General features: G+C 41.6%; 1 protein-coding gene across 4 annotated transcripts in view; it reads right to left on the reverse strand.

The window, feature by feature from the left end:
* Positions 1-3,824: 3,824 nt before the first annotated feature.
* Positions 3,825-18,044, reverse strand: part of PTPN2 (protein tyrosine phosphatase non-receptor type 2) — a 34,389-nt gene continuing 20,169 nt past the window's right edge. For 2 of the 4 annotated variants that reach the window (XM_082318260.1, XM_082318263.1), the window contains 4 exons: positions 16,576-16,785; positions 14,969-15,127; positions 10,525-10,715; positions 6,460-8,934 (listed from right to left, as the gene is read on the reverse strand). In XM_082318260.1, coding sequence (XP_082174386.1) covers positions 8,727-8,934; positions 10,525-10,715; positions 14,969-15,127; positions 16,576-16,785 — 768 coding nt within the window. In that variant the 3' untranslated portion in view covers positions 6,460-8,726. Of the gene's footprint in view, positions 4,187-6,459; positions 8,935-10,524; positions 10,716-14,968; positions 15,128-16,575; positions 16,786-18,044 lie in introns of those variants that run through there. The other 2 variants (XM_082318261.1, XM_082318262.1) reach the window with 2 other exon arrangements.

Consider the following 18,044-nt stretch of genomic DNA (forward strand, 5'->3'; position numbering starts at 1 on the left):
ATTTGCAAGAGTTAAAAGGCTTAAAATTCTTAGGATTTTATCACTTGGAGCTCTTCTAAAATTTTCCACGCTCTCTCTAAAATTATGATGAACTCCATGCTCAAAATTGCATCGGCCTTCTCATCTCCCGAGTTTGTCCGATTTCTGGGCTACGCCGTTAGGCTGCGGTCTCTCCCTCCGGAGCGCGCAGAGCCTCGGAACAAGGGTTTGTTAAACTACTGCGTCCTCCTGCGGGGAGTTTGCACGTGGGGCAGTGCTACCTTTGTTTGTCGGACTGGCGGTTTTAACCGGCCAGAGACCCTGACTTAATTACCTTTATCCAAGATTCACGGGGGTAAAAATGCTTCTAGAGCGCTCTCCCCAAATCGGGAAGGAGCAGCGCGCCGCTCGCCGCTGTGGTGCAGAAGCGTCTGCTCTAACTCTCGGGTTATAAGCTACTTATTCCAGACAGGCCAGACTTTTGTTTTTTTTTTTTTTAACATACAGTGAAAAATAATAAGGCCTGTGGCACAAAAAATGGTAAGATTCCCCAGAGCAGTGCTCATCGTTTAAAAAATAAAAATCAGGATCTGAACTGTGGTATCTGCTATCTGATGTTGCAACTCCAACTACTAAGCACAAACCCGAAACCCTCGCGCCAGAGCTGAGACTGCTGCTTTCAGGCTTCGTCTTTGCCACATTTTCGAAACGACACAATTGCAAGGAGTTTCTTGGAGTTTAAAAACTGATTAATAGAGTAAGTTGTGAGATAGAAACATGTTTTACAGACATAAAAATACACCGAAGCTATTCCTCAGGTGCTGTAAGCCAGAAGAGAAAAGCAACTGAGCGTATTTCTTTCATCAGAAACTTAGCATGGAGCAGCATGGTAAGTACAAGAAAAATGTTGGGAAGCAGCAGCGAGCTTTCAAAACCGGTGGCGATTCCTCTGGGGTTCCTCAAGTGCGATACCCGCGGAGCTCGTGCCGCGGGCAGAAAAGGGCAGGACGCGGGCCCTGCGTGAGGGACGCTCCGGCGAGGCGGGGGAGAGAAGCCTGCGCTGTCCCAAACTCGGGAGAGCGGGAGGTGTTTGAAGAGCAGCGAGTTCAAACAACGTAACCGAGAGGGGGGCAACAGTGGAGAAACTACTAGAAGGCGACAGGCACGTATATGTAGCTATGTAAATTCCAGTCCTGCACGCTGACCCGTGTATGGCGATTCTGAACTTACAACCTATGCTAAAATAGACGCCAACTAGAGTGACCGCCTTGAAAGACTTGCTGAGGACGATCGCTTCTTCATGCTTTTATGCTTGCGACCAGCAAGACCCACCTAGGAGCGGAGGAGAAAAATGACAGGGCTGAGTGTTGTTAAGCACTACAGGATTCCTTGTAGCTTTTAGAAAGCTACTACGAGGCGTGTATCTAGCAAGATGACAAACGAAGTACTGAGGCAAAGGACCAGGCAAAAGCGATGGAGGTGGGGTCATGGGCCCCGCAAGATTTTTCTTCAGTGAGCCACAGGGGCGAAGTACCTCCTCAAGAGGCGCAGCAGAGTAAAACCTCGAGGAGAAGGAAAAAGGGGAGCATGCGGTACCGTGAGTAGTTCCTGAAGGAGAAACCCTCGAGGCCTTCCTGTTCCCTGTGGAAAAGGTTCTGGCTCTTCCAGGTCTTTCCCAGGAGGAGGAGGTGGCCGCTGCTGGGTTGCCCCGGGAGCCCTCGCCCTGAGCTCCTCCTGCTTCCTCTGGCCCAGCGCTCCCACGCCCGCCCCGGGGCACAGGGCCAAACTGCCCACCCGCCCCTCGGCGCCCCAGCGCCTGGCTGCGGGACAAGGCAGCCCTTTTGTCCTTGCTGTAAGATGGCTAGCAAAAATAAAAACAAGTACCTCTGCAACGTTTCTTTTCAAGACGGAAACAAAAATGTCAGCCAGTAACTCACAGCTGTTCCGTTTGAAAATCTGCACGTCTATTGTTCTGCTAGCCCCACTGCTTTTAAGGCTGCAATTAGACGCTCCGTTGTCCTTCCCCTCAGCCTCTCCCCTTCCTTCACCTTTTTAAATACGTTTTCCCAGCAGCAGTCAAGAACCGCGGCCTTGCGTAGAAATAACAAACCACGCGCACGTGTCGGAAGTTGCTGGGCCAGCGAGCCACGGCTTCTGCGGGCACGGGGCAGCCCTCGACAAAACCTGACAAAGCTCTGGTTTTGGGACTGTTCTCCCTTTATCCCCTTCGCCGGTTCATCACGTTGGCCTGACATCACATCTAGTCCAGCAGCTTAGTAGAGGGAAGTCGTTTAAAAAACTGCAAGAGCAAGGAGATCAGCATTTTGATTAGAGGAGTCCACTGTGCGATGAGAGCCGAAGTACGCTCGGCCCCTCTACACCCCGCAGGAGAAAACAAATTAGTTGCGTATTTGACAGTTATCTGTGATAGCAGCAGGTAAAATAACGAAGCATGTGCATGTTTCCAGTAGTCCTACACCTTATGCTTACTCGCAATTCAAAGAGGAGAAAAATAACGAAAACGTAAGTCACAGCGGAAGGTCACAGGCGAGAAGAGCTGAAGGCCGTACCCAAAGGCGCATCGAGGACCATGACCAGGCTCCGCTCCGGGATGCAGCACCGGGGTTTACTGCAGGGGTTTTGGCCAGACCTCCACCTCTCCTTTTAAACACTCCTGGCCTCACACCTGCACCGACTTGAAAATGAAAGCGGAATCGAGTTGTGATGTTGTCTGCTCCTCCAACGGAGGCCAGGAACAATACTAATGATCTAAAGAAATTAAAATATTTAGACAAACCAGACTCTGGTGATTTAGACTATTTCAAGGTGGTGTCAAGCATGTATTCAGCTCAAGTAACGGCATTAAGTACTCCCCAGATTCAGCTTCACGTTCAAGCGAAGCACGACTCTGAACATACTTGCTTTCATGAATGAGTCTCGAAACCAAGTTCTGTGAAGATTTCAGGTCGCTGCTTGTTTTAGCAAAAATACCCTTAGCTGGCCTAGATTTCCCCCCCTTCCATGCTTTGCTTTCTGCAACTGTACGATTTGTACAAAAACCCATTGCAAAAATATGCAAAGCACAAATTACATATAAAACCCCGCCACGTACTAGTTTAGACAGTCATATTGAATATAGCTTTTTGGTGAATTAAGGTTTATCTGCAACCGTCAGAGGATGGCGGCAAGTGCAGAATTTAGACCAGCGCCGCTACAGAAGGTGCAGGGCTGGCACCCCCGCTGAGCCCACCAGCAGCACTCCAGTTTCATTCCAGTTTACCCCTTTCCAGTCCAGCCGGTCAGACCTTGTCAGGGGGAACGCCGACAGGAGATGGCAGACGTGAAGTAAGATATTAGTCATACCAGACACTGCGATGACACAATCCAAAACCCATTTAATTAAAGACACCTTTCACTTTGTGCGCTTTGCACCTGGCCCTCGGCACCCATTCATTATCTATGGCTGTGGGTAGCCAGACGCCGCGTTTCCCGGTGTTTCCTCCCGTTAAAGCATCAGCAACAAAACACTTTCCCTTCACAAAGTGACTCCGAGCATTTTGTGCGTATTTTATAGCCAACGGCAGAAGGATTACCAAACCAACTCGGTCAGATTAATAAAATAATATTCTTAGTGGTGTAGTACAAAAGAAATCTGCAAGAGTTCCTCCTCGCTCAAACTACAATACTTAGCATTAATGAAAGTATTTGCATAAAGCACATTCTAATCGTTTTGCCATTTTCCAGTTAAGACAGGGTATCAGGAAACCTTAAGGTGAAACATGTCTTTCTCCGCAAAACAGGCTCTTAACAGTTTCTCCCTAACATAACGTGCACACAACAGCATATTGTCAATTTAAAAAAATATTTAATGCTGCCAAAAAGTATAAAAATACAGTAAGAATGGCAGTACAAAACAAAATATTTCCTAATTTATTTCTTTTACATCTTTCTACATTAATACAGGCATTATAAAAACACAAGATGGCAAATTATTTTGTTTTGCAAAGTAGCACGCTGCTGGTGGTCTTCATCCCCTCGATGCAGTTTACGCTGTAAACAGATAACTGAGGTCTTCTTGGTACTTAACAGACCTCACTTTTTGTTCCCGAAGAGGGGTTCATGTCTCGCTTTGCATGGCAATAATTTGCAGTTTATAGCTGCAGAATATTCGCAAGTCTTGAAGGCTTAGGTGTCAGTCAGTCTCGGCCTGCGACATACAATGCAGAAGAAAGTCACCGATTCAGTACACAGTATGGAAAAAAAAAAAAAAAAAAAAGAAATAAGAACAGACAGCGGGTTTGCAACTCACTATAAACACCAAACAGCTTCTCCTGCATTCCCTGGAGCAACTACCGACTACTGTTTGCCTGCAGCGAGCGCTCCTGGAAAGCCGTTGCTGTTCCAGCAGGTATTTCCACATTACAGTATAAGGCCCGTGCTTGCTGGAGAGCTTCGCGTAGAGGTCTCAGGCCAGCAAAGCACGCGCTCGTGCGTTTAAGCCCAAGCACCGCAGAAGTCTTCTCGGGCCTTAGCGGGGCCAGAGAAGGCTGCACCTCGCAACACTAACATCACCGCTCGTGGCTCTCTGGGCCAACCCTGGCGCGGCGGCATGGAAATAAGCGCTTCTTGTAGCGAGGAAGACATCCCAAGACTGGACGTTTTGTTCTGAGGGAAGGTAAGGCCCTACTCCAAGGAACACAGAAAAAGACCTTGGTGTTTACAGCACCAAATATCCAAGCTACTGCAAGTGAAACGCTTCTAAGTTCTGCAAGCACTACACTGATTCATAAAGCAGCTTTCTTTGAGCAGTTAAGACACATTTAAGAAATTCTTTCAAGTACTTATCCTTCCAATTTAAATAAAGACTCAGACAGAGATGCAATTTTGAACACATTTATTTTTCGTACATAAAAAAAATGAAAGACTGACCTAAAACTCTGGGGGAAAACAAAAAAGCCCAGGAAGACTACTGTGTGTTACGTCAACTTTGCAAATCTCATCCTCTGACTTAAGCCACTCGGCCATGCAGAAGACTTCCTCTTTGTCATCGTTAATTTAGTTTCTTGTGCAGTCCTCAAGTGGCTCAGGTTTAACTACAATGCCAAACAGCAAACTAAGTAATTTGGTTAACATTCGTTAAACTTAAAGCTAGCCAGGCTTTTTAATCGCCTGCACAATCCAGTCACACAGACGTGCATACACGTTTACACCTCTTCCCTTTTCAGTGGGATAGAAACTGATGTCAGTAAACCATTTTACTCAAGGTTTAACAGAATAAGCTAAGTTTCACTTGCAACATCTTACTTCCATAAAAGAAACCTGCAATTTTTTTTGAAATCACCGAATCCAATTATTTTACTTAATACATTTCAAGAAAATTACAGATGTACCGTCACTCTCAGTGGACTGTCCCTGCACCAGGAACAGAAACAGAAAGCCAAAAGGACTAACTCCAAATTTGCAAAGCCCTTGCAAGGGAGGTCCACGTGTTTGTTAGTGATTTTTTTTTTTATAAAAACATGCATGATTTGTACAGAAGTGTTCATCTGAGAGTCAAACATTGTTTAATCAAATGCAAAGAAGTCCGCTATGCATCAAGTATTTTGACTGACGCATTTCCAGAGCAGAGGGAAAAACCCAACGCAGTAACGCTTTGACTCGAGTGCAACAGCATTTTAGAAGCAGCACGGGACCAGCCAGCAGCCTGCCAGGAATTGGGGTGGGGGGAGGCAGGAGAGGGGTCAGGAGGCACATCCTTCATTTTTACTCTTTCTTTAAGCATTTCCTGCCATAGAGGGCACCGGGACGGACAGTTCTTCATTTTGGCCCCTATTTGTTCCTATTTAACATCCAAGTTGTGCAAAACTGCTGCAAGTTTAAATCCTACAGAATAACCAAGTACCACAAGGGCTCAGTTTTCTTTACCGCAAACAAGCCTCCCCCAGATTTTGCTTTTTAAGGATTACTGACGGACCAGAAAGAAGAGTTTTATCCAAACTGTCTCCTGGAATGTACTAAGGGATTGAATGTTTAATTTCCCTTCCACGCCCATACTGTCATGGACAATTCACTGCACAAAAGAATTTTGTCCAAGACTTGTATTGGTTTGCGGTCCTTAAATTATTAACAGTCAAGACTCTCAAGATACTGACAATCATGTAACCAAACCAAATGTTTTACAGATCAACCGCTGAATGTGCAAGTCCTGCTTTATTGCATCAAGAAGGGAACAGAGCGTGAGATGATGCGAGATGGCCCCCTCCCGGCCTGCCCTGCCCCCCCCAGAGAAGAGGAATGCCTGCTCAGGATCAAGAGAACAAAAAAGCCAGGATTTAGCAGATGGAATCAGGGAAAAATTCAAGTGACAACTTGACAAGACAGAGCTCAGTGTCTGTAATACTGGTGGCCCAGGAAACCCTTCTCATGCAAACAGAGAGGCGATAAATGACAGTATGATTTCAGCAAAGGTTTTGCCTGCACTTTTTCCTTAGCTGCTTTTAAGTATTTAGAATAAAATCTGGAATATTTCTGTTATAATAAAAGCATTTAATTACATTCTATGTGTTTTGCCATAACCAAAGTATCTTTTATAAGGCACATACATTTACACCTACTATCGGTTATAGCTGATACTGGAAAACCTGTCTTCCCAATTTAAAGAAAAAAAGAATCTTTTGCCAAGCCTCTCGTTGGCTAAAAGAGTTACTGTGGTTGTAACAATTATGAAATGTCTTAAAATACGTAAGCTGCCTGCCTATACCGTGTCACAGCAGTCGGTAAGCCATTTCGGTATTAGAGCTGCATAGTTGGTCAGTTATGCCACAGGTCAAATTATCTTCTCTTACGGACACAAAATTACCCAAATTCCGAACTGTATGCTCTAAGAAACTACGCTTGTTTTCCTTATCTGGACCCTTAAGCATTTGTTTACTATATAAACAGCGTAGTCCAAAATAGTATTAGCTATTGTGAAATGAGAATTTCAAAGAGTAAACTTAGCTTAGCTTAGCACAGTAAATGTCAGGCTATTTGGGCCCCATGCCTGGTATGTCACTACTACGCTTGAATGTACTGGACACCTTTCAAGTTAATTCCTTTGGGTAAGGAGCAAAGTACTTATCTAGCTATTTTAGTATTTTTTAGCAGTAAATCCAAGAAGTGCTTTACAAAAGGAAAAAAGGAAGGGTGGCGGAAAAAAAAACAAACAAAAAAAAAAGAAAAAAAAGGAAAAAAAGAAACACACCCCCCCCCCAAACCCCATACCCAACAGAAAACAACAAAGCTAGAAAAATGGAGGGAAAAAACACGACTTCTCTGAAGTCACCCAACAAGGCAATGCTTGAATAAATAAAATCCAGGTTTCAAAGTGCAGTCCAATACTACAAATTATTAGGTCTCAACTTGAAAGACAGCAAGCTACATGCAGCCACATATGATCTCTGTATTCAGAGAATTTAAAGGACAGAAAGTGATTTGTCTTGAATTACTATTTAGAAAGTGTTATCGTCCAACTAACGGAAAGGGAGTGCTCAATAATTTTAAAGTGATTGTAGCATAGGTATTCCCAACATATTAGTTGTTAAGTGTTTGAAGTCATGCCTCTTTAATACAGTGCTGGGGAACCTGAACAGCAATTCTAGACTTTGTGAACTTAATGGAAGTGGCTCGCACAGCTGAAGGTACTGGGTACGGGAGAATACTACCAACATTTGTTTTCTATTACAACCACCCTTGGAAGTCAAGTCCAACTATAGTTTCCTTTGATGTGCTTTCTACACCTATTGCTGATGAATGAATTTGATTCTTTCTAGCAATTAAAATCTATAGACACACAAAATGTTATGTTTCACATTTAATGGAATGTCAGAACTTTAACAATGTTGGCCTTCAAACAGTAGTTGAAGTCTGAATACATGAATCAACAGTATGCTTTTTCAGTGGGGGCTAAGTTCTCAAAAGCCTTAAAAAAAAAAAATCAAATTTCCAAGCCTTACTTAAATAATGAAAACTACAAAAAAATAAATAAGGAATGCAAAGTAACAGAGTAGAAATTGGTAAGTGCTTCATCAGACCCCTAGCTGCTCATATCATAAATTTTAGAGTCAAAATATGGGGAATGGTTGCACTATTATTTTCATGCACAAATTATAATTACATTTAGTTTCAAAATCAAATTCTTTTTGGTCAGAAATTTGTACAAACTGAGCTTTTAAAAGTACAGTAAACTACAAAAAGATTAAATATGCAATTATAAAATATATTTATCCTAGGTCATAAGAATATAAAATGTTTATGTTCATGTCACTAGTACATTACACATTACACACATTTAAGGATAACTTCTTTGCATTAATAATGTAAATGATACAACACTGTTTATTGCTTATGTCAGGCATGTAAATTTAAATCCAGACAGCCTTCAGTAGCTAAACCTCTGCGGTTCAGGGTTTGCTTAAGATCCAGTAGAACACCATTTTAAAAAGTGTATAAACAGTTGCAGCAAGTTTGTACCTGCTCATATAAACAAAAAAACATCAACTCTGTTGGGGGGCGGCAGTTCATTTTTGTAAGTACCTGCAGTGGAAAGTCCTGAGATGTTGACATGGGATCAAGTTTACGTCACTTCTCTATTGTACGTAACGGTCTGTACCCATTCCAGGTGTAAGGAATTTACTGCTTTAAGTCACACCCCTAGTCATTAACTTGCAGCAAAACTAGCTGCTGGAGCAGACAGGCTTACTGTTTACTTATATGGAATGTTCTTGAAAATACATTTTCCAGCAAGAATAAGCGCCAACTAAAATCAGTGTACCAAACCCAATCTTAGTGAGAATAGGTTTCCAATATAACCACCTTTTTCTTTTTCTTTCAGTCTCATTTAGCTTCTGCTTCATCTGCTGCAGCTTCTGTGCTGTGTTAGCTTTTCTATCCTCTCGCAGTCGTTTTCGGACAGTACTTAAAGAGAAAAAAAAAAAAGGAAAATCTGAAATTGTAGAACAGGAAAAAAGGCTATTAAAATATTAAAACAAACCTCCTCCCAACACACTCCCAGTAGTTAACCAACCCACCAGTAGCATATGGCAACAGTATATAAAATCTAGACCAAGCAATCTTTACTCTGTTTTAACAATCTTGACGTGGACAGTTTCAGGTCAGTGAAGCTCCATGAAGTAAGTAAATGACATATGTCAAGATGGAAGTGGTGCTCGACCTACGTGTTCAACAGGGAACAGAATTAGCTTAGTTATCTGAGCTTAGTCTTTCACCCTATTCGGTGGCTGAGATTTTTCGCATGGAAGCTGCGTTTATATGCAATGTCAGGTACTACGTGCAAACATTCACAGTATTTAAGCACGTGCCTCCACTGCAGAGTTCACACCAGCGTCACTGATACACTGATCCTTATCTACTCATGTCTGCATCCAGCTTAATACTACTCAGGCTGTAAATCAAATCTTGATCAAGGACACAGGCTAAAAATCAGTTGTGTGTTGTTACATTATCAGGGCCGCCTTGCAATTCTTGTCTCCAAAAGCATCCTCACAATCTCTAAGAAAGCATTAACTCTGATACAAAAAAAACCCGCTTTGATTGTTCAAGTCCTAGCACACAAACACCGCTCACACCTGTGCCCGCCCCCCCGCTTGTGAGGGGCTCCTTCAAACACCTACAGAATCGCTGCCATTCTCTCTCAAAACACTCATAAAGACATGGAAAGATAAACTCATCGGGGCATTCAGTAAGCCATCCCGCATTTCAGAATTCCAGCCTACCTACATGGAACTGCTGCCTCTCGCCTGGGAGCGCAGCCCTTTGGGACAGAGGCTGCCTCCTCCTGCGCACCGCAGGGCTGGGCAGAAGCCAGCCTGGCTTCTGGGTCTCTGGCTACGGATCCCCACCCCCCGCACCTGGGCAGGCCCGAGTGACACAGGCGCCCCAAGGCACCGCAATTCGGATGGTAATTCCCAATACGGCAGCTCACAGCCGAGGCACTACTGCTGGTGAGGCAGAGAAACTTGAAAGACAAATTCACATGCCACAGCTAAACCACAGAAATCTGTTCACAGTGGCAGACGTAACACGGACGGAGGGTAACATATGGCTTCAATGATACAACTGCAATCATCATATAGAAAGCGGTAGGTGATAAAAACTTTGTGCTTCTGAAGTATCATATATTTTTCCAAACAGAAGTTAGTTTTGTATTTAAGAATCACTATTGAATTATTTTGGGCACTTTTAGGACCTAATTGACACTGCACAACGGAGTTCACAGTCTGTAGGAGAAGGCTTTCAAGCTGCTTCATCTAGAGACATTTGTTTTTTTTCTATTGACCTTTAAACAATAAGGGTTTATTACAATGAATAATTGAAGTTGTATTTAAAAAAAAAATTAAACCAGACAGTCAAATACCACCTGTCCTTTCCCTCTACTGAAGAAAGATCTTGAAGGTTTCTTCTTACCATAAGAAAAGCACACAATAATTCAGCCTCTCAAGAGAGCATATCTATCTGTCTTCTAAGCGGTTTCCTCATTTTGCCTACCTTTCAATGTTTCCATCTGTGATATCTTGAACTTTAGGGGACAGGTCAGTATTTATTTTCTCCATTTGATCTCTATTCTCCAGGCCTATGCTGTTCCCATTGTACTTCTCTGTGGTTATTTTGGTTGGGTGTGGAGGAGACTGCTCAGAACTTGGTGCTTGGTCCTCCTTGGAGAGCTCCTTCCACCGTTTCTGCAAACAAGGAGAACACGTTTCAAACATTCCCCTAACACTGAAAGCCCTCTTTGCCCAAGATGTCTTCCCACAGAACAGTCACAGAAGCAGATTAAAGGAACTGCTAGATCAAGGAAAAAAAAAAAAACAATTGCTAGATGAAGAAATAAGGTTAGATGAAGATCCATCTTCTCCAACAATGATCCCTGCTTATATTTCTCCAGGATGACGCTACCATGAAGGTATGAAGTTGCTAACTTTGGGGTTTGTACTGTCCACAGTAGCTCCACAATGAGGAATCAACTTGTCTTGTATAGTCCTGCACTGCCCAGCACTTTCCATCTCCGCCTACTCTCTACAGGCCTACACTGTGCTGTTACCTTTCACGGCTCCAAAACACAGTGGGACCTTATGTGCAAGAACCGCCTAAAAGGAGAGAGAACTGGAAAAATCTGCAACGCCAATGAAAAAAAAATCTAGGGTTATTCATGCCAAAGCAATGGCTTACTATTTCACCTAGTGGTCCGTTAGCCTGGAGACCTACTGCATCATAAAACAGATATTCACCTTGTTTTGAGAAGTAATCTGAAACGAGATGAAAGGACAAAAAATACCAGAATTAAAACTGGTTTGCTAGATCTCTGTCCTAATGATGAATAGTTAAGAAAGATGAACTGAAAATTGACTCTTCACAAAACAAGTGTTAGATTCTCCTCTGTCAGATGAATTCAAGACTGCTGGTCTAAACTAAATATCAAACTCTGAGAGCCACGTCAAAAAACCCCAGCTACTGTCCTGGTTTCAGCTGGGATAGAGTTAGTTTTCGTCTTGGTAGCCGGTATGGGGCTGTGTTTTGGGTTTAGGATGAGAACAATGTCGATGATACACTGATGCTTTGGTTCTTGCTAAGTAGTGCTAAGCTGTCTCTAAATAGGTGCTAAGTGGCGCTCACAGTGGTAAAGGACTTTTCAGCTTCCCCTGCTCTGCCGGGGGCACAAGAAGCTGGGAGGGGGCACAACCAGGACAGCACAGACCCAGACTGGCCCAAGGGCTATTCCATACCATATGACCTCATGCTCAGTATATATAAGCTGGGGGAAGAAGAAGGAAGGGGGGACATTGGGCGTGATGGCGTTTGTCTTCCCAAGTAACCGTTACGCGTGATGGAGCCCTGCTTTCCTGGGGATGGCTGAACACCTGCCTGCCGATGGGAAGTAGTGAATGAATTCCTTGTTTTGCTTTGTTTGCGTGCACGGTTTTTGCTTTGCCTATTTAACAGTTCTTATTTATTTTACTTCAATTATTAAACTGTTCTTATCTCAACCCAGGAGTTTCCTCCCTTTTACCTTTCTGATTCTCTCCCCCATCCCACTGGGGGGGAGTGAGCGAGCGGCTGCGTGGTGCTTAGTTGCTGGCTGGGGTTAAACCACGACAGCTACTTAAAAATTAACTGCTGGGAGAATGAGCTTTAACATCAAACTGACTCCTCCATTGCAGAGGAGCTTCCAGTATAGGTCTGAAACTCACAAAGACATGCACAAGACACTTCACTCTCAAGAGGTTTTCTTTGTTTTGTCTTAAACAAACAAACAAAACCAAAAGAGAAACAGCCACTAACAAATGGCAATCCACTTAGCAGCTCCCTCTAACTGTCACAGAAAAAGGCCTTTTGGAAGACATGGTTGTATCCATAAGAGACTTGCTGGCTAAGATAAATACTGATTACATCTGGAGTGATCAGCCACACAGAACTGAAATCAGAGACAATTTTACTACTCTTGTCAAACAGAAGGAATTTCCCACCAAGAATTCTATTTTAAACATGTAATAACAATAGCTCAAATAGCTGGTAATTTTAAGTTTAAATATCTATGACAAGAGCACGTGAATGGCAGGACTGGTAAAATAATGTACAGCTTGGAGCAGCCAGACAAGGAGGATTGTCTTGATACATTACCTTTGCCATTTTATGATAGCACCTGCAACTTTACAAAAAGGAACAAATGAAAATATATCTAAGGAACTGAAGCACCACACTGTGTCTTGTGAAATTATGTCTGGAAAAATCAAAGAAGTGACGAAGTTTGATTTGAGAAGGACAATTGTCCTTAAAATTATAACCAAAATGCCTGTGTAGGGGAGCTAAGACTTAGGGCCTGTATTGCCTCTTGGAACAAATGGAGACAACAGAAAGGCATCTTAAGATGTTCAGCTGACAGAATCAGGTGAATGTCAGATACAGATTTTGGATTCACAAGTTTCAGTACAAAATTACAGTATTCTTGTTCTCTGTCTGTAAAACACATCTACGGACCTAAGGAATTCAACCTTCGTTGTCATTCCAAAGCCACAAATGTGTTTTCCAAAGACCACTCATTTCAACAGATTTTTTTCTGAAAGAGTGACAGTAAATTATTCCACTACGTTGCTGAAGCAATATTAACTTATCTTTAATACGAAGGAATTTTATAGAAATGAGAACTTCAATCTTGTTCCACCTCACTGATTTTATATAGTGCAGTGCTGTAGTGTAATTAGGAAGCAAGTAATTGTTTCAGCTACAGCACCATGCAGCGGCACACCAACCACATGCTTCTGCAGGGCTTCAGGGCAACCTCGGTGAGCGTATGATCCTTCCTTCCAGTCACAGGTGGAAATCCCAGAGGTGCTAAAGGAGGGGAAGAGGCTCCTCACCCCCCTCCGCTCCCCCCCCAATACCAGTGTTGCAGTTGCAGCCACCAGCTGTAAGCAAGTGAAGGTTCAAGCGTACGTTGTGTTTGTCTGCACAGTTTACTGACTTCTGAAATCCATGGAGATGTCAGGGATGAACATGTGGCTAATGTTATAATAGAGAAGCGTTCAATGACTTCATGCCCTCCCCATCACGAGCAGAGAGAAGTAAACACGCGTCACACTCTGGACAGTACAACTGTTCCCTACAGACGGGAAAAAAAAAAAAATGATCTAGCTGACCTTGAATGGAGAAACACTCCTATGAAGTACTGCCAATTGATTTTCTGCACATAACCCTAAGGCCTAAAGAGAAAAGCACCAGGATGACTGCCTGCGCTGCAGAAACCACTGGTTTAGGAAAGATCATCTGAACAATCATAACAAGAAAAAGAAAAAAAGAAAAAGAACAAATTAGAAGTGTGGTTTCTCATGCATTCTCTTAGTATGAAGAAATAACACACTTAATAACTGACAAGCAGTATTCTGAGGTGTCAATGACCCCTTGTATCCAGAAACAAGAAATCCTGTGATCTAGATGGGTGTGGGAACCAGAGCCGCCCACAGTTTGGAGCATGGCTTTTTAAAAAACAAAGCAGAAAAATGATCAGAGAGAAGAATACCCTCATACCACCAGAAACAGCTTCCCCAAAATAAAGAGGCTAAGTTGCTGTTAGTGTTAGGATGAATCATGCCATCTTCTAGGCATATGGCACAGGTGTCAGACTAGCAGCACGCTACCTAGGTGTTGATTAGTAGTTGTGCAAAACTATTTACAAAGCAAGTCACGAAACATTTGTCAAAGAATCTGATAACTACCAGAACCACAGAAAAGAGGAAATGTGTTTTAGTTTATCTGCTTCATTCATGATTTTAAGAGATCAACAAAATTAAAAAACCCCTAGCATATGAAAGCAGAATTAAGTCTGTTTTGCAGCCTCATCTCCCAGTCCTCCCTCCCACCCAGCCCCAGCCATTTAAAATAGCTGTAGCTACTGTTACATCTGCAAGCCACGCTGATAAAACAGTGAGATTTGGTAACCTGTTTACCCCAAAGCTCATTACATATCTACAGGCTAGATTCTAGTAACTGCAACACAAACTTTAAAGGATACGGGGAGGGACGGGGAAAGCAACTTCACTAATAAACCTGATCTGTAGCATCAGGCAACTTTATTGTTAGGAAAATAAATAGCAAAGATCAAGAAATCCTAAAAAGATCCTTGCTATCTTTTCAAACTGATACTAGGAATTACTTTTGCTTTTCAGTATTAAAGGATTTAACCTTTTCTTTTCCCCAACATTAGTACAGACAAGTTATTTTTATATTTTATCTAAGAGGGGACAAATACATAGGATCAAAAGTTTAGCTGATAGAAGGCACTGATCAGATACCCTCTATTACCTTCTAGGCATCTATTGAAAAAGGCAAATTATTTAAATCCCACAAAGTTACATGTTTTAAAGTAGTTTGGAGCTCATTCTTAACTACTGTTAGCAGTCTACTGTTTATGTTTAAATACACAGAGCTAAACATTTACCTGTATAGTTGAATCCCCCATTATAAATTTTGTTCCTTCTATTACAGCCATATATGAAAATCTTAGTTGATCAGGAGTCTGAATAAGTCCCATTCGATATTTTCTCATATCCAGCAATACCTTCTTAATATCTACCGAAAATGGGTCTTTTTTCTCCATCTGTGAAGAAAGTTACATCGAAAGCATCATTGCTACTGATAAAGAGAGACAACATATAAAGAATAATTACAAGTAAAAATGAGTCATAAAATTCAACCTAGAAATTAACTTCTTCATATTATGTTTCCATTAATTATATATGAAATTCACATCTCAAATGACTTCTAAATTGTTTTTACAGAAAAAAAGATAGCCATCCAATGAGAGCTTCTTATGAACAAACCAATCATCAGGTATTAACCAAATAAATCAGCACCCTAATACCAAGTCTTAAAATTAAGAAATTTGGATATGCTTGATTTTATTCAGGTATGTATTTGTACTTTGAAATAGGACTACAAGAATCAGAACCATAAAGCTGTCTTTTCTACTGCTCCTGAATGGAACAGCAATTTGGAATGACTGAATGTGGCAGAAGTTTCCTTATTTAAAGCAGAATCCCTAATCCAAGCAATGCACACACTTGTCCCCATACTATATTCATGGGGTGTTTTTAACCACGTTATCTGTGCTCCTTGCAATGTTCACTTTAATTTGTCTCATATTAAAGTATACTTGCATCAAAATATACACCTATGTTTTTCAAAATGCAGAAAAAAAGAAAAAAATAAAAAAATAAATTGAGTGGACCTAACCAAACCAGAAGTGTCCTATAATTTAAATAAAATCCTATTTCACCTAACCCTGGGCTGTACTTCTCACTATTACCAAGCACAGCCAAAGACAAAAAGTCCATGTCTGGACTTTAAAATCCAACAAAAATTTAAAGAGATTTAAAATATTATTTAACATTTAAAGTTCACTCAAGTCATGAGCAATTATAGATCGTGCAGTTCACTGAGTAAGCAAAACCCCTACTTATTCACGTAGTACTGCAACTGGCTACCAAGCCCCACCTCCCAGAGGGCTGCACGGCTAGGGAAATTCTGCACCATCCTCCATTACACACTGCAGAGATCCAGGGGCATGCCCGGGTTCTCATCTTAGTTCAGATACCAATTTTCTGCAACCTTAAGAAAAGGGGCCTGTCAGACCTGCAAGATATTCCATGTTTAGAGACAAAGACTTATATATTTGGTTGTCTCAATACATATTCACAAGCCAAACTTTAAGCTCGTATTCAAAAAAAACCTCAAAATTTCAATCTTTTCTAAACACATCTTATATAAAAGGAAAAGAATGCTTACTATTTACTTTCCAGGAAGCTTTGAAAATTTGTAAAGTACTTCAAGATGGATTTGTAAATGTATTTCAAGAGTTGTGTTTTTAAACCGCCAAAATATGTGAAGGGAAAAAAAAAAAACCAAGTATGATGTCTTAATTACAGTTTTCACTGGCATGTCATGAACTTAAATGCTTTTAAAGCCTTCTGACCAAAAAGCCCATATTGAGAACACAGGCAGGCTGTCAGGAGAAGGAAAGGGGTGACAGAGAAAATGACCGCTTACCAGAACAAGACAAGTATCTACTAATGAAAATGTGCCGGAACGTCCTATCCCCGCACTGCAGTGAACTACTGCAGGTCCGTGTTCAGGACTTAGTGAACCAGACTCTCTGACTTTAAACAGGAAGTTCAGGAATGAAGCTGGGGATTCAGGAACTCCAAAATCTGGCCACGTAGTATAATGAAAATGAAAGATCATCCTGGACTCACCACTCTAGAAGGGAAAACAAATAAACAATACAACTAGAAAGTATTCTCCTTTTGTTTAGCTAGCACACATTTCCCCAATCTAAATCAATAGCTACTTTCTATTTCAATCCTCGCATTTAGACAAACAATCCAATCACCTGCTTCAAGTTGGATGACAACCAACAGCGGAACCTGAAGCAGGTTTTCATCTGAGTTGGTAGTTTTTCCCCTTGGCAATTATTACCATACGCATTTTTTTTCTTCTTCTCAAACTTCCAATATGATATTTGGTTTGCTTTACTACTTGCCCCCAAATATTCTTCTTTTTCTACCATTAATGCAGCTTAATGCCTGACAGCAGTTATTAGACTGCTAGCATTAACGGGACTGAAAAAAATGCCCGTCAGCATTGTAAGCACTCCCCACTCTTGCTCAGAGCAAGCTCTAATATCAAGAGGTATTAGCATCTCCTTTATACTAACCACACTACTGAGAGGAGCAGGAAGATTTATGGAAAAGGCCTAGAAGAACCCCTATAGCAGGATGTCTAGCAAGACTACTGCTGCATTTATTCATTCTTTCTAAGAAAGGATGATTCCAAAACCACGCAGTTGTTTTAGAACCATGCAGCTCCTCTCCTAACGTGACCAACTAACTGCAAGTATTGAAATGACAGCAAGAAAGTATGGATATATCTGAAAAGTTTTGATGACAAATTTGGATCGTATCTTTACAGAAGTCACTTCGGACCTGCTGTTAAATGCTACTCCTTGCCTCTCCTTTTCTTGCTACAGTGATTTTGAGATGACTTGATCACTGATTTAGCTCAGGAATTTTACAAAGGTTCAGTTATTTTTATCGTCCCTCCATTTCATCTTATTTTCCACATAGATTGAAACCTACATAAACCTCCACAAAGCTGGAACACAAGAAGATTTAAAGTATCAATCTATTTCAGCAAAGCTATTTTTCTTTTTCAGCAACAGTAAAATATAGCTATGAAATTAAAATAAATTCTACTGTTAATCTCCGGCTCAGTCTGTTTCAACTTCTTACGAGGGACAACTTAAGAAGCTCCTTTGTGAAACTAAAATAATCCAGTTCATGGTTACCACAGTAACAAAAAATACTCTCCCATTTTGTCTTTTGCCTTCAACGCCTGATACTGCAAGGCTGCCAATACTTTCACAGAAAACAGTGGGTATTAACATGACTCAAGTCACTCTCAAATGCACAGTTATCTTCCAGGAATATTTTGTCTTTTGGCTAAGAGCTCAATAAGGA

The sequence above is a fragment of the Platalea leucorodia genome, assembly GCF_965183815.1.
Source record: "Platalea leucorodia genome assembly, chromosome: 1".
NCBI lineage: Eukaryota > Metazoa > Chordata > Aves > Pelecaniformes > Threskiornithidae > Platalea > Platalea leucorodia.